At 33.1% G+C, this 19030-nt stretch overlaps 1 protein-coding gene across 6 annotated transcripts in view; it reads left to right on the top strand.

Annotated features, from left to right (window-relative positions):
- Positions 1-19030, top strand: part of LOC140596456 (ATM interactor-like) — a 117944-nt gene that overhangs the window by 46496 nt on the left and 52418 nt on the right. For 3 of the 6 annotated variants that reach the window (XR_011998426.1, XM_072745096.1, XM_072745098.1), the window contains one exon: positions 17142-17215. Coding sequence is in view for 2 of the 6 variants with exons in the window: in XM_072745096.1 (XP_072601197.1) it covers positions 17142-17198 (57 nt within the window). In the remaining 4 variants the exon portion in view is untranslated. Of the gene's footprint in view, positions 1-11784; positions 11871-17141; positions 17216-19030 lie in introns of those variants that run through there. The other 3 variants (XR_011998425.1, XR_011998427.1, XR_011998429.1) reach the window with 3 other exon arrangements.

Below are 19030 nucleotides of genomic sequence, written 5' to 3'. Positions count from 1 at the left end.
ACAAAACAAAGAAGGAAAACAAAAAACTTTTGCCTCAGGGAATGCAACTCATATTTCTGCCTGGGTTGCTTAGTTTGCTAAGATCTAGAGAGAACTATCTCACAACCATAAAACACTCTGTGAATTTCTGTGGACTAAAATTTCTCCTAATCACCTCAGGCTCTAGTTTTTTTGTATCTACTGAATTCTCATTATCCATTTTATATTCTATGGCTGCTTTTTCATCTCTGCCTTGATATCAACAATATTCGTGATTGTACCAGTCAAAATTCAAACAGAGCAGAACTGTGTGTTTGTGTGTATGTGTATATCTGTGTGTGTATGTATATATGTATGTATGAAGGGATTTGTTAAAGGTAAGTGGCAATGTACAATCATGGAATCATAGGAGCTGGATAAATAGTCTTTTCAAAACTGTTATTTCTACATCTGAAGCTGGAGCTTAACATCCACAGGGCATGCAGTCATTTAGGAAAAATAGTTGTCAAGAAGAAAAGCTCAAGGACATGCTGAAATCCTCAAGAACAAGTTGGATTCCCATAGGATAAACTGAGCCCCATGTCATTTCTTACTGCCTCTGACTTTGGTGATCAGAGTCTCCTGCAGAAGCCAGAGCCCTTCATCACAAAACTGAACACATACCTGTGGCCCAGGAATCAGAGAAACTTAAGGAGAAGGTAAAGCAGGTGCAGGCCTAGCTCTTGCTTCATATCATCAATACAAGTCAGCAGATCAGCAGCAATGTGTGAGCTAAAACAAACAACCATCAAACAACAAACAAAAATGGCTGCTGCTTCCCTTGTGTCTGGATCTCCCAAAAATATACCTTGTGATTCATCCTTATGGGAAACATACAAGAGAATAAAATTTGGGAAATGTACTCTGGCCTAGTCAACATTACTTATTATAGAGCCGTCCACATTTATAGATATGTTTTCTTGATTCCTTCACTTGTCTCCCCAGCCAAATACCATCATAGGGGGAAGCTGTCCACAGTATATTAGATATTTTTGGAAAATAACAGTCCAGATAAAAATTTTTCTCAACCTCTTATGCCAGATCGGGTTGTTGATTCCTTCTACCTTGTTTCTCATTCATGCTCTGAACAGGCAAACATACATACATTCACACCTATTCATAAACAATACTCCTCTCAGATCAAATAAACATCCTTTATTAATTTCTTTTTTGCACACATGTTGTAGAAAGTTAAATCAATACTATAAAATTTACAATCATTTTTTGCTGCAACCATAAATTAGTTATTTTAAAAATAAAACCTTTTCTCTATCATTGTAAAAATAAATGTTGTTCTCTTGAAGATACTAAATATATTTACAAAGATATTTGTCAAGGTTGTCCAAGGAAAGGATTTTTTTAAACAACACACAAAATAATCATTAGGTGGCACAATAAAAAATGAAATACAGGAACAAAAATGCATTTGACATACTAAATAGCCTTTATTCTTTGTCTTGAAATGTTTTCTTTGTACTTAATAACTTTCCTTAGGGAAAATGTGTCCTTGTTGCATATTCCCATTTAAATGTCCTAGAAAATGGTTATGATGCTTGCTATAGACCAATTTGACTAGTTTGTGCTCATAAAGATAGAACTGTGAAGTTATAAATCAAAGATCTGCCAAATGTTCTTACATACTACTCTGCAACTTACCATGATCTTCTATTATTTTTCTTTAAATATTCTATACCTCCTGACAGGAATCCAATAGTGCTTGCATGGTTTGATGATATTTGGGGGTTTCAAGGTCATTTGCAGTGTTTGCTAGAGCATGATCCCCTTAAATACACATTTTGCAACTTTGTATCTGGGGACCTATTACTGTTTAAAATTATAATTTATCTTCAGTATAATCTTGCTATTACAAGTATTTCCTATAAACAATGATTATTACTTAGGAATTTACTTCTTTTTTAGAATTTACTGTGAACCAGTACCTTTTGAAATTGAAAACATAAAATTTAGTATTTATAAACTAGGGATTTCAGTGGCTTTGGACAATGTTTGAGATAAGTGAAGTAAGGAGGTACTTGGTCTCCAGTGGAGGTGGATGGATAGATTTGGATGTAGATTATGCTTTTTCAAGTACTTAAAGGATGATTTCCTCATAAAGGAATGTAAATCACAGGGAATTAAAACTCAGTTTAATATTGGTGTAAACTAATAATCTAATTTTTTCTATTAGAAAACCAATATCATTTGATTTCTTTCTTTCAAAAATCCTTGGCTCCTCTTTGTATGGATATGTCCATATTTTGTGGAGTCTGTGTGACTCTAGAAAATACCTGGGAAAAATACATTGCCTTATAAATACAAGGCAATTATCTCTAAGACCAGCCTCAGAGTCAGAAATCAAGTGGGCACTTACTGACATCATATTGGCATCAAGTCTGACAGCTAAAATATATGTTCTTAATAATGTAACAAATGTAAAAGTATTCATCAGCTGTTGTTTTTGAAATTTTAAAACTTCAAACTCACTCCTCCTACCACCTCTTCCACCTTCCAAATCTAAAGAAAAACCAAAACAAAAAAAATTTCTTTTAAAAAGAGTTCAACATTTAAAAAAAAAGAGTTTCACATTCTCATATACTTACCTCAAAACATATTCTCTGGAGTACTGTGTTTTTTTTGAAATCTCAAATAATCTAGTTTCAGTCAAAAGTATAAAAGTAAAATGCCAATCAGTACAACTTTCTTAAGAAGCAAGTACCTTGTCATTGTCATAGGCAATTTAATAGTACACTGTCCTTGGGTGGACAGTTGCCTCTCTTCTAAGTTAGACCCCTATATGGAAGGATTTGACACTCAGAAAAAAACAATGCATATTATAATAGATGAAAATTCTGTCCCAAAGAAAGAATGAGAGTAGGAATATGAATCAAATCTTCAGTTGGATTGATTCCAGATAACATGACAAAGTCATATATATGGATATGGACATAAAAACATATTTGAGTAGTTAAGCTCAATGAATGTTTATATTTTACCCTAAAAATATATGCTCTGATAACATGGTGAAACAAATTATTATATTAAAAATATTAATAGATCCTAAGAAAAAGTACTTCCATGTTGGAGCAATTTATATCATTCTAAGTGTTAATGTCTACTACATATATACAATAATTCATATGGATATATAGCTACAAAAATATATGTGAACAGCAATCAGAGTTTAAAATACAAAGGCATATATGTCTCTTTTGGAATGTAAAATTATGTGAAATCATTAAAATAGTGTGTCTCAAAGAGTCCAAAAGCCCAGATGAATATCAAGAAGCAAGGAAATAGCCTATCAAAAATTGTAATTTCTGCTGTTTAAAAGATTATTTTGAAACATAACCAGAAATATGTGCAGTTTCTCAAAGAGAGGACATTTATACATCTCTTCAATGGTCATTGTTGTTCCAACCAAAAGATGACAGTGGGCTCTTCATGCCTGTGGATATGTGACTGAGAGGTGGTAAACCCTGTGATTAGCAGTTCTTGCCATGGACACAGACCAGAATGTGTTTCTCTGCTAGCCTCTCTGGTACTATAGTTTACAGCTGTTTGCAATTGCCACTGTTTCACAGGCTGTACATGCCTTTATTCCAACTGAGAAAGATACAGCATATCAAGTTACATTTTTGAACTTCTCTCTTGATGAACAATGAAAGAAACATCCTTTGCACTGTGTATAATCTGAAGCATTATCTTGACCAAGCAACAAATCATTTTCCCTTGGAATATCTGTATTTTTGTATACATATCATATATACACATCTTCAAGACTTAGTGAATAGTTAAGTAGTTATAAATGGATCCCTGTAGTTCAGTTATAAGCCAACACTCCATTCGTTACTGATACAAATGACATTTCAAATTTTTGGTGCAGATCCTATTAAAATACATTAGTAGAAGCAAATTCCAACTATATTATTAGCTTGCAAAAGACTTCTTAATTAGAAGACTATGCCTGGCATACCTGGCCCAGCTGGCAAGGTTTAATACTTCATAAATTAGCAGTTGTCACTGCTTTGAACTATATTATTTACTTTTATTGCTTTAAAAAATCTTGGCTTGTTGGTTTAGGTCATTAAGCATTTATACACTTAACCTTCTCAGCACTAAAATCCTTGATTCTTTGGCAGTCCCTCAACAGACTGTATAGTGCTTAATATTTTGTCCTCATAAATTGGAATATAATTCAGCAATATAAATTACTTATCTAAAATTGATTTGACTCTGGAAGCTAACAAATTAGGCACCTCATTTAAATGAGTTACTGCCTAATATGTCAGAAGATTTCATTCATTTTCATGGTCTAATTACATCAATCAGTTGCATCTAATAATTTTTAAAGTCAGCTTGCTATAAATTATAAATCCATGGAGAACAAAATTACATCCATCAAATTGTCAGGAGATCCAGTTTTATGAACTGGTGTGCCAGAATTATGTCATAGCTCTTTTACTTAATATGTAGTTAATAATCTATTTTAGGTTTGCCAATTTAAATTTATTTTTGAAGGCTTTACAGGTTCAGCAACAAAGTGGAATGCCTCTAGTAAGACTATCTGGACATCACTTTTCACTTTGTGTTATAATTTTGTTTCAATCTTCACAACAAACCAATAATTTAGATTGGAAAATATTCTTGATATTGGGGCAAATGAAATAAAAAATGAAAACAAAACAAAGCAATAGTCCTTGAAAGTTTAAAATGCCTTTGCCATTCTCCATTTGAAATTCTCTGTATTTTTCTGTATGGATGTATGCAATGTTTTTCCATCTTACTCACAGCTACACTTGTCTAATTTTCATTGTTGCAAAAGGACTTGTAGAAACAAGGCTGCTACAAAGGATGTTGGCCACTTAGCAGGAGCCCTCAAGAGCAATATTTTTGGGGGAATCCATTACTTCTTCCCTCCTTGTGATTCCCAACAAATTTTACTATTATTTGACACTTTTCTCTTTTCTTTGCTTGGCCCCTCATTAACTATTCATGAATTATTTTCTTTTTTCCAAACAACTAGGTCCTAAGCTGCTTGTTGGCAAGGGTTTTTTAGATCTAAGTGCATTGCATTGTTTCTAGACATAATAAGTGCTCAAAAAAAAAAAAAAAAAAAAAAAACCCTCCGACTTTCCAAACATACCTACCTTCATTTTCTTCCAGTTAGAACCTATAGATGCCATATAAAATATCCTAACTTTTAACCAATATTTTCCCCACTTTTTTTTCATGATCAAAAACTCAACTTTATTCTGGGGATATTCTATGGATTAAGAATCTTCTGTAACTTTAGCTTTTCTAGCCTCACTGTAAAAGAATGTGAAGTAAAAATACTATTGCAGGTGATTATGCCAGGATGTGACATTGTCTGTGTCCAACAACAATGACTGGATAGGTAGAGGAAGTGGCCAAATGGTGAATATTAAGATAAAGTTGATTTTTTGGACAAAGCATTGAGTGAAACCCAGGGCACATGGAGGATGAAATGGAAATTTATATGATTATGAAGAATTTATCATGGCAACTTTGGGGTACATTGTCTGTCTTGTTCTTTATTTTGAATTATATTTTAGCAAAATAAATTCCAGAGCAGCAAATTTGGATGAAGAGAATGCAGTGGAGAACAATTTGTTGTTTAGAAATAGGCAAGGGCTACAAACAATGGGGAGGGGATAATTTGCTGTGGACAGAGTAATCTTTGTTATGCTTTTTCCCATGAGAAAATGGCATTTCTTCTGTGCTGAACTCTCTGAGAATGTGGATATTTGTGTATTTCTAAGGCATGATTTATATCCCCAATGTCATTCTCTCTATCTCTCAGTACCCTCATTTAAATTACATCCTTTCGGGATCCCTGGGTGGCGCAGCGGTTTGGCGCCTGCCTTTGGCCCAGGGCGCGATCCTGGAGACCCAGGATCGAATCCCACATCGGGCTCCCGGTGCATGGAGCCTGCTTCTCCCTCTCCCTGTGTCTCTGCCTCTCTCTCTCTCTCTGTGACTATCATAAATAAATAAAAAATTAAAAAAAAAATAAATTACATCCTTTCATATGGAATATACCTGATTAATCCACAACACTCACTCCCCTTCTGTGTGAGCCTTTAGGGAGGGATTTGAGAATGTAATGGCATAACTCATGTAGTGTTATCATACCCAAAGTGATCCAGTGTGAGAAGAACTGTTCTTATTGAAAGGTTTTGGTTTGGTTCTGTTTTTGGCCAGACTGCAATTAAGTTAATATGTTTCTTGAGTAACCAGGGAATGAGAAATTGGGGCAGTCTTCCTTAGAATTTCACCTCCCGCAACTGAAATCTTTTTTCCAGGTTCATGAACTTTTTCTGCTTGTCTTATGTTTCATAGTCCATGTCTAGGTAGTGGTAGACAGTCTCCTTCTTGTTTCAGATACCTTGTTCCCAACATCCTAGAGAACATTTGTTCATGAGGCCTTTTGAAGTCCAAGAAACATAAACCTAGGTACTGCTAGAAACAGACTTTCCATATGAGAATAAGGTTACTAATTAAATCAGCTGACCTTAAAATGGGGAGATTATTCTGAGTTCTAGAATACATAACAGAGACACTATCTGGAAAGTACAAACACTTGTGTGACACTGAAGTCTATATTCGATAATAACTCATTTTACTTCATTTTTCTCATCTCTTTGAAATACTTGAAACTATTGATACATATTGCAATTCTCTTCCTTTTTTCAATGCATCTGTTCTGACTCCTGTCCTGAACTTTTTTTTTTCTACTTTCTTCAGTATCTTCTATTCTTTATACTTCTATTTCCTTAAAACTATGCTGTCTAACTTCTTGGTCTTTTGCCTTTTATCTCAAATACATTTCCTTGGTTTCATGCAATTCTATGTCTTTATTACCTTTTTTAGTTACATACATACTATTATAACACAAAATTATTAGAAGGCAAATTAGATAGACAGATCTTTAAGTTTTATTATTAAATCTAGACATGCATTTCAACTGCTTGTTCTACATTTCCCCTTAGATTTTCCAGCAACATCATAAGTTTAACATGCCTCAAACCTCTTTGCCACTGCAATCAGCTCTGTCTTTTTACTTTATAATATCTACAATGGAGCTATCCCCTAAGAAAAATTTGGATTTCTTTTGATGATTTCTGATGCTTTAAGAGTTTTACTCTCTCCTATTATTTTCAAATTGATATAGCATTTACCTCCAGTACATCTCTCATATATGCTGTTTCCTTTCAATTTTGATTATTCTTGTATCAAGGTTATTGCTGAAGTAACTAACTCCACAGTTCTCCAACTTCTCCTGTGTAATGATGTAGTTTATGGAACAGATCAATGCTTTTGTTACCTACTTGGCCAAAAACTTTCAAACCATGTGGCATTCAAATTCTCCTTTCCCCTATTTCACTCCATCAAATATAATTTTAAACTTTCTTCCCTCCAATTTCCTATATAATCATCCAGGTCAACCACTTCTGTGGATTCTTACCATCAGACTTACTAATTTGATACTATCTACCAGGAATTCCCATCCTCTCATTGGTATCATCAGCACCTGGCCACATTTTGTCTTTCTCTATGAACTTCCTTTTGATAGCAAAGCTAAATCAAGGTGTCTTTAAATATATATTTATGTGTACTCTTTTATATTATATGTATATATGATAGTCTTTTTAAATATTTTATTTTAATTTTTAAAATAGATTGTATTTTTTCATGAGAGACACACACACAGAGAGAGAGAGAGAGAGAGAGAGAGAGAGAGAGAGGCAGAGGCATAGGCAGAGAGAGAGAAACAGGCTCCATGCAGGAGTGTGATGTGGGACTCAATCCCGGGACTCCAGGATCATGTCCTGGGCCAAAGGCAGGCGCCAAATGGCTGAGCCACCCAGGGATTCCACCCTATATGATAGTCTTTAATGCCACTTACTTTATATTGAACTTTCTTATGTTTATGTCTCATTCTTCTACCCAATTGTTAGCTATGTTAGAATAATGTAATGATGTCTTATATATATCTCTATTTGTAGTACCCAGCATATTATCTCATACCCAAAAGATATTTAATACATGCTTACCTATTTAATTTGTTGAGTTGAAGGAGAACTAAGGAGAAAAAAAAAACCTACCAAATTTACCTTAACGATAAATAATACACTTACATTCACCTTTCAGAAGTATTTTACTTTTCTCTCAATAACTGTGATAACCCCCCTCTTAATTTACAACATCCCATAAAAATTTCAGAAGGACTGCGGGAGGAGTGACATAACTATTGATGTCTCTTGACTTCCTGCAAAGTAAAATAGTGAAAGGTTTATTAATCTGTCAATTATTTCCAAAGAATGGCCATTCTTTTCTTGAACTGGTTTATGTGTACTCTTAACAATTCTAACACAACCTGACACTAAATGGAACTATATGACAGAATAAACTAATATTAGAAAAAGAAAGCATGTTGCTGTTGTTGACCTACTCACTGAAACTAACTCACAAATAAGATCCCAAGAGCTAGAATTCACTTTCCACAATATCATATTTACTTTGATTACCACTTTATCACTTTAGGGGGATAGAGTAGAAGTGTGTTATGTAAAAGCAGTAGCAAGTATACAACGCAACTGAAAACACAAAATACCTTTAGGTGGTCTTTTAAATGTCTCATTAGTTATCTTCATTCATGACAGCAATTTCATTTGGTTTTCCTTTGTTTTGCAATCTATATCTTATTCAGAATTTATTAGAATATGAGGTGCTCAGGTATCACCTAAGGATTTTGTGAATATTCATACTAAACCCAGCAGATCTGAGATTCTAGATTTAAAAAAATATTTTATTTATGTATTCATGAGAGACACACAGAGAGAGGCAGAGACATAGGCAGATAAATAAGCAGGCTCCATGCAGGGAGCCTGATGTGGGACTCGATCCCAGGACCCTAGGATCATGACCTGAGCCAAAGGCAGATGCTCAACTACTGAGCCACCCAGGTGCCCCTGGATTTTTAATATGCTTTCAATTAATGCTAAAGCTTCTGATATGAGGACTGAACCTTAAGCATCAAGAAACTCAACTGTTGAAAGAAATAAAGGTTAATCAAACTAAAAACAAAAACAAAAACAAAAACAAAAACAAAAAAAAAGAACAAAGAAACAAAGAAAACCACCCTAAATCTCTGAGGCAAAATGAAATTGGATAGATGCTGAAGAGATTGCCAGAAAATTAATGTGGCTCATATTTTAAGATAATATGAAGTTTCTCTATTTTGAAAGAAAGTGAACTCTACTTTATAGAGTGATTATTAACCCCTAGCTGTGTAGTCTAATTATTTGGTCAACTTTGAGAAAACAAAAATCCAAACAATGATGTGGACTTTTCTTCTGGCTATGATGAAGGAACAGGGAGCTGTTCCGCCTTTCCTTCTAAACAACAAAAACTGGACAAAATATATGAAACAATAGTTTTTCAGTCATTGCATGATAGAAGTACAATGGGCAGTGCTATGAAGGTACTAGAGCAGTCTGTGAACCCCAGGAGAAGGAGAACAAATGAAGGGAGCCCTGTGCATGTTCTGATTTCTGTCAGGACATGCATTCTGAGATCTGAAGCACTGATGGACGTCTCAAGCGATCTTTGTGAACTTGCTGAGTTGAGGATACAGAGATTGGTGTTCAAGTCCAGGCGAGTGGAACTTATATGCAAGAGTTAGTTCTTGATATAAGAGAAACACACATTTAAAAAAAAAAAATCTTCAGAGTTTGCATTGGGGGAACTAACAAATTATTGTGAGTGAGGGGTAGTAGAGAAAAGAGAAAATTAAGCCTCAAGGATAGTATTCAAAAGTAAACTAAAATTTACTAATACCACTAGATGATTGAAGGAAAGAGGAAAGTGAGGAGACTGTATAAGTTATCTAAATCTTGAACTTTCATATAAATTCAGCAGATCACCATAAAAGTTAAAGAAATAGAGACAAAGCTGTCATGCAACTTTTACTTATAGCTTCAGGCAAGCATACATGAATCTCTCTTACCAGAAGCAACCAAAAAAGATAAAAAATGAATGCATAGTAAGTAACTTGTCTCATTTGAAGCTATATTTGATTAAAAATGGACCTTCTTCTATTTACCTTAGAGCAACCAAGGCAGAATAAGTTTTATAACGTGGCTGCTATAAGATATTCCTTTTATTTTTATTTTTTTAAAAGATTTTATTTATTTATTCATGAAAGACACACAGAGAGAGAGAGAGGCAGAGATACAAGCAGAGATAGAAGCAAGCTCCATGCAGGAAGCCCAATGTGGGACTCGATCCTGGGACTGCAGGATCCCAGGTGGAAGGCAGGCACTTAGCCGCTGAGCCACTCAGGTGTCCCAAGATGTTCCTTTTAAATTAAGTATAATTTACTCTGTAAAATCAAAGTGCAATATTAGAAATGCCTAGCACTACAGGTTAGTTGTATATAAAATGAGGATAATATACCTCTTTGGGGCCATGAGCTGTTCAGTCAGTTAAGCATCCAACTCTTGATTTAGGCTAAGTGAGATCTCTGGGTTATAGGATCAACCCTGAGTCCCACTCCATGCTCAGCAGGGAGTCTGCTTAAGATTCTCTCTCTCTAAAAAAAAAAAAAAAAAAAAAAAAAGATTCTCTCTCTCTCTCTCCCTCTGCCTCTCCCCCTGCTCACAATCTCTGTCTTTAAAATAAATAAATAAATAAATATTTTTAAAAAATATACCTTCTTGGGGTACCTGGGTGTCTCAGCAGGTTAAGCCTCTGCCTTTGGCTCAGGTTATGATCCCAGGGTTCTGAGGTCAAGCCCCATATTGGGCTCCCTCCTTGGTGGGGAGCCTGCTTCTCCCTCTGCCTACTGTTCCCCATGCTTATACCCTCTCTTCTCAAATAAATAAATAACATCTTTGAAAAATATATGTATAAACCTTTATTATAAAAGGGGATATTAAGAAGATAGAGAAATATAGTTGAGTTTTATGTTCTACTAAAGTGCATGAAAATGTTCCTATTTCTTTTAGATTTTATCACTCAAGTGCCCATAGAATAGATTTTACCACAACCTTTTTCTTGTGTATTTTATTTCTTTTATTCAGTATTTTTTCACATTGTATTGTCAGCAGCCAAGATAAAAACATATTGAAAATCAACTGTGTGCTCCAACATTTAAGACATATATAAAAAAATTCTTGAATGAATATATGTTGCAATTTATATCACTTTAGGTTTACATCCTGCTTAATGATGTTATATAATGGTAAACATTCTCTGATCTTTTTCCACTAAAGGGAAATATGTCACCAATCAGCAGGATGCTAAATAGCCACTCATCTCTCAAAAGTTTGATAAAATAAATGTTAATATTTCCTATGCTTAAAAGAGGAGAAAAAGACAAACAAGAAAATTATAGCTAAATGAAAGCAAAACTTCTGTAAATTTTGTTTTTAACTTATGATTACACAGTGAAAAATGCATTTAATTTCATTTTTTTAAAATCAGGCTGTACAGAAATCTATCTTATATCACAATTTTATACTTTTATGACCTGATAAATATAACATTTAATTTTTATTCTCCTCATGACTAAGTAATATTGAGCATCTTTTCATGTAACTATTGACCTTTCATATATTTTCTTTGGGGAAATATCTATTCTGGTGTCTTGCTCACATTTTAATTGGGTTATTTATTTATTTATTTATTTATTATTTATTTATTTATTTATTTTATTTTATTTTATTTATTTATTCACGACAGACACACAGAGAAAGAGAGAGGCAGAGACACAGGCAGAGGGAGAAGCAGGCTCCATGCAGGGAGCCCGACGTGGGACTCGATTCCAGGTCTCCAGGATCACACCCTGGGCAGAAGGCGGCGCTAAACCGCTAGGCCACCGGGGCTGCCCTTTGTTTTGCTTTTCTTATTGAGTTGTATGAGTTATTTATGTATTTCGGATATTAACCCCTATTGTCTATGGCTTGCACATAGTTTTCCCATTCTATTGGCTGTTTTTTTACTTGGTTTCTTTTGCTGGATAGAAGTTTTTGTGTTTAATGTAGTCTCATTTGTTGAGCCTCATTTGTTGATTGTTTATTTTGCTGCTTGCACGTTAGGTGTGATTTCTAAAAAATCACTATCAAGACCCATATCAAAACGTTCGTTCCTATCTTTTCTTTTAGGAGTTTCATGGTTTCAGGTCTTACATTTAAGTCTTTAATCCATTCAAATTAATTTCTGTGAATGGTGTAAGATCTATGCATCCAGTTCTCTTCTTTTACTTGTGAAAATCCAATTATCTCAGCACTTTTTGTTGAAGAAACTGTCTTTTTTTCCATTGAGTATTCTTGACTCCCTTGTCAAATACTAGTGTATGTTTGATGTTATTTCTGGGCTTGCATTTATGTTCCATTGGCCTATTTGTCTGTTTTTATGTCAGTACCATACAGTTTTAATAACTGTTGCTTTATGGTATAGTTTGAAATCAGGAAGCATGATACCTCCTGCTTTACTGTTCTTTGTTAGGATTTCTTTGGCTAGTTGGAATATTTTGTGATTTCATTTAAATTTTAAGTGTGTTTTTTCTATTTCTGGAAAATGCCACTTGAATCTTGATGAGGATTGCTTTGAATCTATAGATGGCTTTTGGTAGTATTGACATTTTAACAATAACAATGAGCTATCACTTCACACCTGTTAGAATGGCTATCATCAAAAAGAAAAGAGATAACAAATGTTAATGTGGATATGGAGAAAAGGAAACTCTTGTGCACTCTTGGTGGGAGTGGTAAATGTAAAACAAAAGCCACTATGAAAAACAGGATGTAAGATCCTCAAAAGCTTAAAAATAGAACTATTGTATAATTCAGCAATTCCACTTCTGAAGATAATGAAAATATAAGTTTGAAAACATATCTGTACCCCCATGTTCATAGCAGCATTATTTACAATAGTCAAGACATGGAAATAACGTAAGAAACTGTCAATGGATGCATGAACTGTGTGTGTGTGTGTGTGTGTGTGTGTGTGTGTGTGTGTGTATTTTTCAGCCTTTAAAAATGAGGAAATCCTACCATTTGCAACAACAGGGATGGGGCTTGAAAAAATTAAAGTAAAATAAGTCAGAGAAAGACAAATATTATATGATCTCACTTTATGGTGAAATCTTAAAAACAAAAACAAAGAAACAAACAAAAAAACTAAAATAATAGAAAAAGAGCTCAGACCAGTAGTTACCAGAGGCGGTGGTGGAGAGGGTGGTTGGAGGAGGTGGCCAAAAGATGCAAACCTCCAGTTATAAGATAAATAAGTACCAGAGGTGAAATGCCCAGCTTGATGATTTTGCGTGCTACATTACCTAGCAAAAAGCTTTACATACTATTGTACAATATGTAGGAAAGTTAAGAGAGCAAATCTTGAGTTTTCCATATAGGCAAATAGAGAGTAGCTGAATCTATGGTGGTAATCATTTCATAATATGTGTAAATCTATCAAACTGTACTCCTTAAACTTATACAGTGATGGATATCAGTTATTTCTCAATAATACCGGGAAAAATAAAATTTAAAAACAACCCAACCCATTTTCAGAAATTCAGCTCAAGCGCTATTCCTTTTCAATGAGGGATGTGAGTTTTCATAGAATCCTGCTCTGTTCTTCCATATGTCATATTTGATCTCATTCCTGTTTTCTATTTCCCTGACTGCTTTTATCAGTCCAGTGCTTGATACAGGCGAATGGCCCTGACATTTAAAGCAGAAGAGCTTTAATACCATGAACTTGGCCTTCAGAATCACATTTTCCAGCCAGAAATCCCCAACCCAACATATTTTTAAGCTTTAAACCATTGATTTAGAAAATCATAATAGAAAGCAACATTTACTTCTCTAAATCCCACCCTGTTTTCCCTTAGTATGAGCTATCTAACACAATCAAAATATATTATTTAGAGAATTATTTAAACACAGACTGATTGTGTTTCGATATAATGAAATATACCTTTTCAATTGTGTTAATTCAATACTTGCAAAGATATTCCTCTTTTTTTCAAGCCAATATCAAATTACAATCATTTGCATGTTGTAAGTTCATTAATTTCTTTAGGAATATGCACATTTTTTGCACATTTTGAATAGTCATTCAATACTCAAAATTAAAGAAATTTCTATTTGTGATGCTTGATTATATTAAATATTATACTTGATTCTATGTGCAACAGTAAATGCTGTTATATTTGCTGTTTAAAAATTATTTAAAGTATCTAATTTTGGAAAAAGTATCATGTTCATTAGATAAAATGAATTGATTTAATTTGCTAAATATATTTTGTTTATTAAGTAATCTATAATTAATCATATCCATCCTTGGTTGAGAAAATACAAATTCCAATGGAGAGAAAATAAATAAAGGAAAGCTTTCTTCCATCTGTCCCATATTACTTCCTATACTGCATAAATGTAAGAGATGTGTCTGATAGAATACAGAATAAAGTAAAATGTGTGACTATATTTATTTAGAATTACTGAATGCACTTTAGTATATAGATGAACTAAATTAATTGTGAAAATGCATCTTATTTAGAATTGCTGAATGTATTCAAATAAAATAAAAATCCATTCAAAATCAAAACATGAATTATTTTTTAAATTACACATGCCATCTTTATCCTTTACTGAAAGGAATAAGAATATTTTGCATAGTGTGACATGCAATTTTAAAGATAGTATGTTTCCTTCTACTGACTGGCAATATATTTATTTTAATATTTCAGGAATTTGAGGCAGTACTTGTATTATTAATTTAGATCCTTTATGGTAAATTAGATTCTGAACTTCAGAATTTAACTTAATTAAAATTTTAGGATTTAAATATAATTAGCAGTTTGTTATAATCAATAAGATATTATTAATAATAAATATATAATGACAATAATAAATAATAATAAAAACAATATAGCCCAAGTCCTATTCCTTAGCTTAAGGAGTCCCAAGGTAGTAGAAAGCCCTGATGACTATTATTATGATGTATCTCTCTGAAGGCAGGTGTCCTATTGCCCAGAGCAATGGTTGTCAGTGTGAAATCCTCAGGCCAGCAGTATCTTCTCACCTGGGAACTATTTAGAAATGCAAATTCTTGGGCCCCAAGTGATTATCATCCATACTAAATTATGAGAACCACTGACTTAGAGTATCCCAGGAATTTTTTCATCCTATCTCCTTATAATCAAACCCAAGTATATCTGTAAAAATCTCCCTAACGCATCTACAACAACCACAGCTTCTCATAATCATGGAGTATTTTTCATGAGAAATAAAGAAAAAAACTTATCAGCCTCAAAAACCAATCTCTACTACATTTAAAATATACAATTGTTTTCAGTTTGTTTTCTCATACTTCAGAACACTAATAAAAGTTGATGCCATGTGAGTGTTGTGGTGAAAATAACTTTAAGAAAAATTCTATACCACGGTTCAAACCTTGATGGTTCTTTTATTGGCAGCCTGGTCTTAAAGCTCTCCTAATTGTAGTTCCCGAAACTATAATATAGAAAGGAAATAATGATATCCACAGCTTGTTGTGTAGATTAAATGAAGATGGATTCTGAGCAGATTAAGTGAAATACTTCTTGTAAAGTGCTTGAAACAATGTAGGTCCTCAATACTACATTTATTTAAATATACTTTATTTAAATATAAATAAAATAAATATATGTAGTTATATAAGATATATATTACTTATCAGTAATAAGATAAATAAGTACTAGAGATGAATATATATTCATATATTATATATTATATAATATCATATATAATATTATATAGTAATAATGGATTATATATAATGGACAGATATATATTATATATAATCCTTTATATAATATTATTATATAAATTATTATAATTTGAACATTTAAAATAATATTCAATATATTCAATAATATTATTATATAGTTATAATATTATATATAATGGAAGGATATATGTTATATATAATCCCTTATATAATATTATTATATAATATATAATAAATGAATATATATTAATTTCTAGTACTTACTTATAACTGATAAATATATATCTTATATAAATATATATATTTAAATATTTTATTTATTTACTCATGAGCAATAGAGAGACAAGAGAGAGAGCGAGAGAGAGGCAGAGACACAGGCAGAGGGAAAAGCAGGCTCCATGCAGGGAGCCCGACGTAGGACTCGATCCCGGGTCTCCAGGATCAGGCCCTGGGCTGAAGGTGGTGCTAAACCGCTGAGCCACCCTGGCTGCCCCCATACATATTTTTTTTTGCAAATAATTTCTCAGTGGTTCTCTTGCAAATAATATCTCAAAATGATGTCAAAGTAAAGTTTCAAAATGTTTCTAAAAAGTGGCTTACTCTAGTAGCTCTGATAAGTATAAAGCATGTTCTCTCTTATTTCCCTTTGAATATGTAACGTGTCCTAAAATGCTCCTGTTTTATCCAATTATATGTGTCATGAGTGACAATTCTGCCCATTCTCTCTCTCTCTCTCTCTCTTTTTCCCCCTATGGAGATATCGGGAAATTGACAGTAGAAATCAACATTGGCTTTTGTCCTTGATGCTATATTACCTGGTAGAAAGCTTTGCAGATATTGTGTGGGTTTATAGAAGAACACCACAGTCTCTGTACCTTGGGAAAAAAATATTTTTTAGGCATTTTCATAATTATCCTTCATTTAATTCTGCATTAATACCATCTGCAAATGCTAGTGAATTTCACTTTTTGGATTCTAAATATTAACCCTTTTGCTGTGTTATCACAAAAATCTGACTTACTTTTCTAATATTGATTTAAATTCCAGTCACTCAAGAAGTCATTTACCATTGTATGCTTTTATTTTTCAATGTTCTACTAAATCCAAAAAGTTGCCACTAAAACTTACTTAGTACCTGTCACATCTAGTTCCACTATTGCACGATTTTCTGAAGTTATGATTCATTTTATATGTTCAATGACTCTGTAATCTAACTTTTCTTTTTCTCCTTAGTTGTAAGTCTTTACATTATGTGCCATTGGTCTTAACACTAAAACAGTTTTGTATTTCATATTTTCTAAAAATGTCTATTTTATTTCCTTCAGGACCATTTTTATGTCCTAGACTTACTCATTATTTCAGTCATCTCCTGGATATATTAAAAGAAAAACTTTATGGAGTAAGTATGGAGAACACTAGCGGGGGTATAGCTTTGTTTTCTTGAATTTCATGGTCAAGATGTAATATAATATCTAAAATTTTGATAAAATATTCCTGTAAAAGGAATTTTTGTACTATGTTAATTCTGTTATTAATACTTACTCTTTTGGTGTGCCTGGGTGGCTCAGTTGGTTAAGCATCTGCCTTTGGCTCAGGTCATGATTTTAGGGTCCTGGGAGTGAGCTCCACATGGGCTCCCTGCTCAGCAGGGAGTCTGTTTCTCCCTCTCTCTCTGCCCCTTTCACCATTCATGCTCTCTCTCTCATAAATAAAATCTTAAAAAAATACTCTTTTGTAAAATTTTTGTCTATATGCACATAATCATGAACAACTCCATTTAAATCTCAACCCTATGATCTGTTAAGTATATGACCTTGGATAATTTATCCAAGCTCTCCCTCCTATAATATAGTTGATAATAAAAACATTACTCTCTAAAAGTGTTTTGAAAATTAAATGTATCAATAAATATACAGTCCAGGGAAGGCAGTTGTTGGTACTGATATAATACCATTGTGATAATTATAAAGCATGAATTAAAAAAAAAAGACCTGAAATTTTAATTTATTACTTCTCTATAACATAAAGCACTTTTTAAAATTCTAAAAATTTCTCCAAGATACAGTTATTTTCATTTTAAGTGATGACCCCTTGATATTTCTGCTTCTTTTTTATAGAAAAACAGTGTGAACGGATAATGCTAGAGATTTTCTTCAAGTGCTTAAACCAAGAAAGGGATACATTTATAAGAGAATGAACCAATCAATCTCCCTAGAGAAGGGATTCAAATTAATTTCACTCTAATTTTTTTTCTGATTATTTACCTTAACATATTCATAGTCAATTGCTCTCTTAAATCAGTTTCATTATGTATTTCACATTTTTTAAGAATATTCCAGAATAAAATTCCAATATTACCTGTCAAATTATAGGTTTCTTTTCTTCCATTAATATTAGATAAAGTATTTAACATATCCAACCCAAATTGGTCAATAAATATTGATTTCCCTTCCTTCTGATGTTCCAATCCATCTCCTTTAGGTTACCTCTGTGTCCTACTGGCTGTTGTGATTGTCATCCAAAAATAGAAGTAATAGAATCTGAGATATCTAATAATTCTGTAAGTGATTGATAACTGGGTAGGTGTAGAAAGATTTATCAGTAGTTACTAAAATGCAGTGTTATTTAATGGTCAAAAATAATTTCAAAGATTTTTAAAAAGCTGTTTTAGAAAGGTCTCAGCCAGAGTTGCTTTGAAAATATAGGTTAAAAAAAAAGAAGAAAAAAAAAAAAGCCTCCTCTGAATACAGTCCCTTTAGTCAGAAACAAGGCCCTGGCCTGTATGTACACAGCAACAAGCCAATGAAAAACTCTTGGAGAAAGTGGAATTGATTTCAGTCTCACTGAATTCGTGAATGAGGTGCTTGTGTAAGGCACAAGCTGCAGAATCGTGGAGGCCTTGATTTCTGCTAAAGCCAAACTCTCTATGAGCTTTCTTGACTCATTAGAGACTTATTAATTAGGCACTGCAGAACATTTTCTGATTGGTTCTTAGGCAGAGACTGGGCGAACAGGACAGGAAACACTTTGTAGTAAGAGACTTCACATGTTCTAACAAAAAAGGTACGTTATTCGCAAATAATTTTAAACAGTGAAGAGTTTTAGATTTAAAAATGTATTATCAGTTGAAATAAAGGAAGCCAGCAGTAAAATTTACAAAATGGAGAAGCAGATGAATGAGAGAAAAGTAAACAGAGAAGCACTTTAAGAAACT

This window comes from Vulpes vulpes, unplaced genomic scaffold (genome assembly GCF_048418805.1).
Source record: "Vulpes vulpes isolate BD-2025 unplaced genomic scaffold, VulVul3 Bu000000635, whole genome shotgun sequence".
Classification (NCBI taxonomy): Eukaryota; Metazoa; Chordata; class Mammalia; order Carnivora; family Canidae; genus Vulpes; species Vulpes vulpes.
This window is presented reverse-complemented; position numbering and strand designations above follow the sequence as displayed.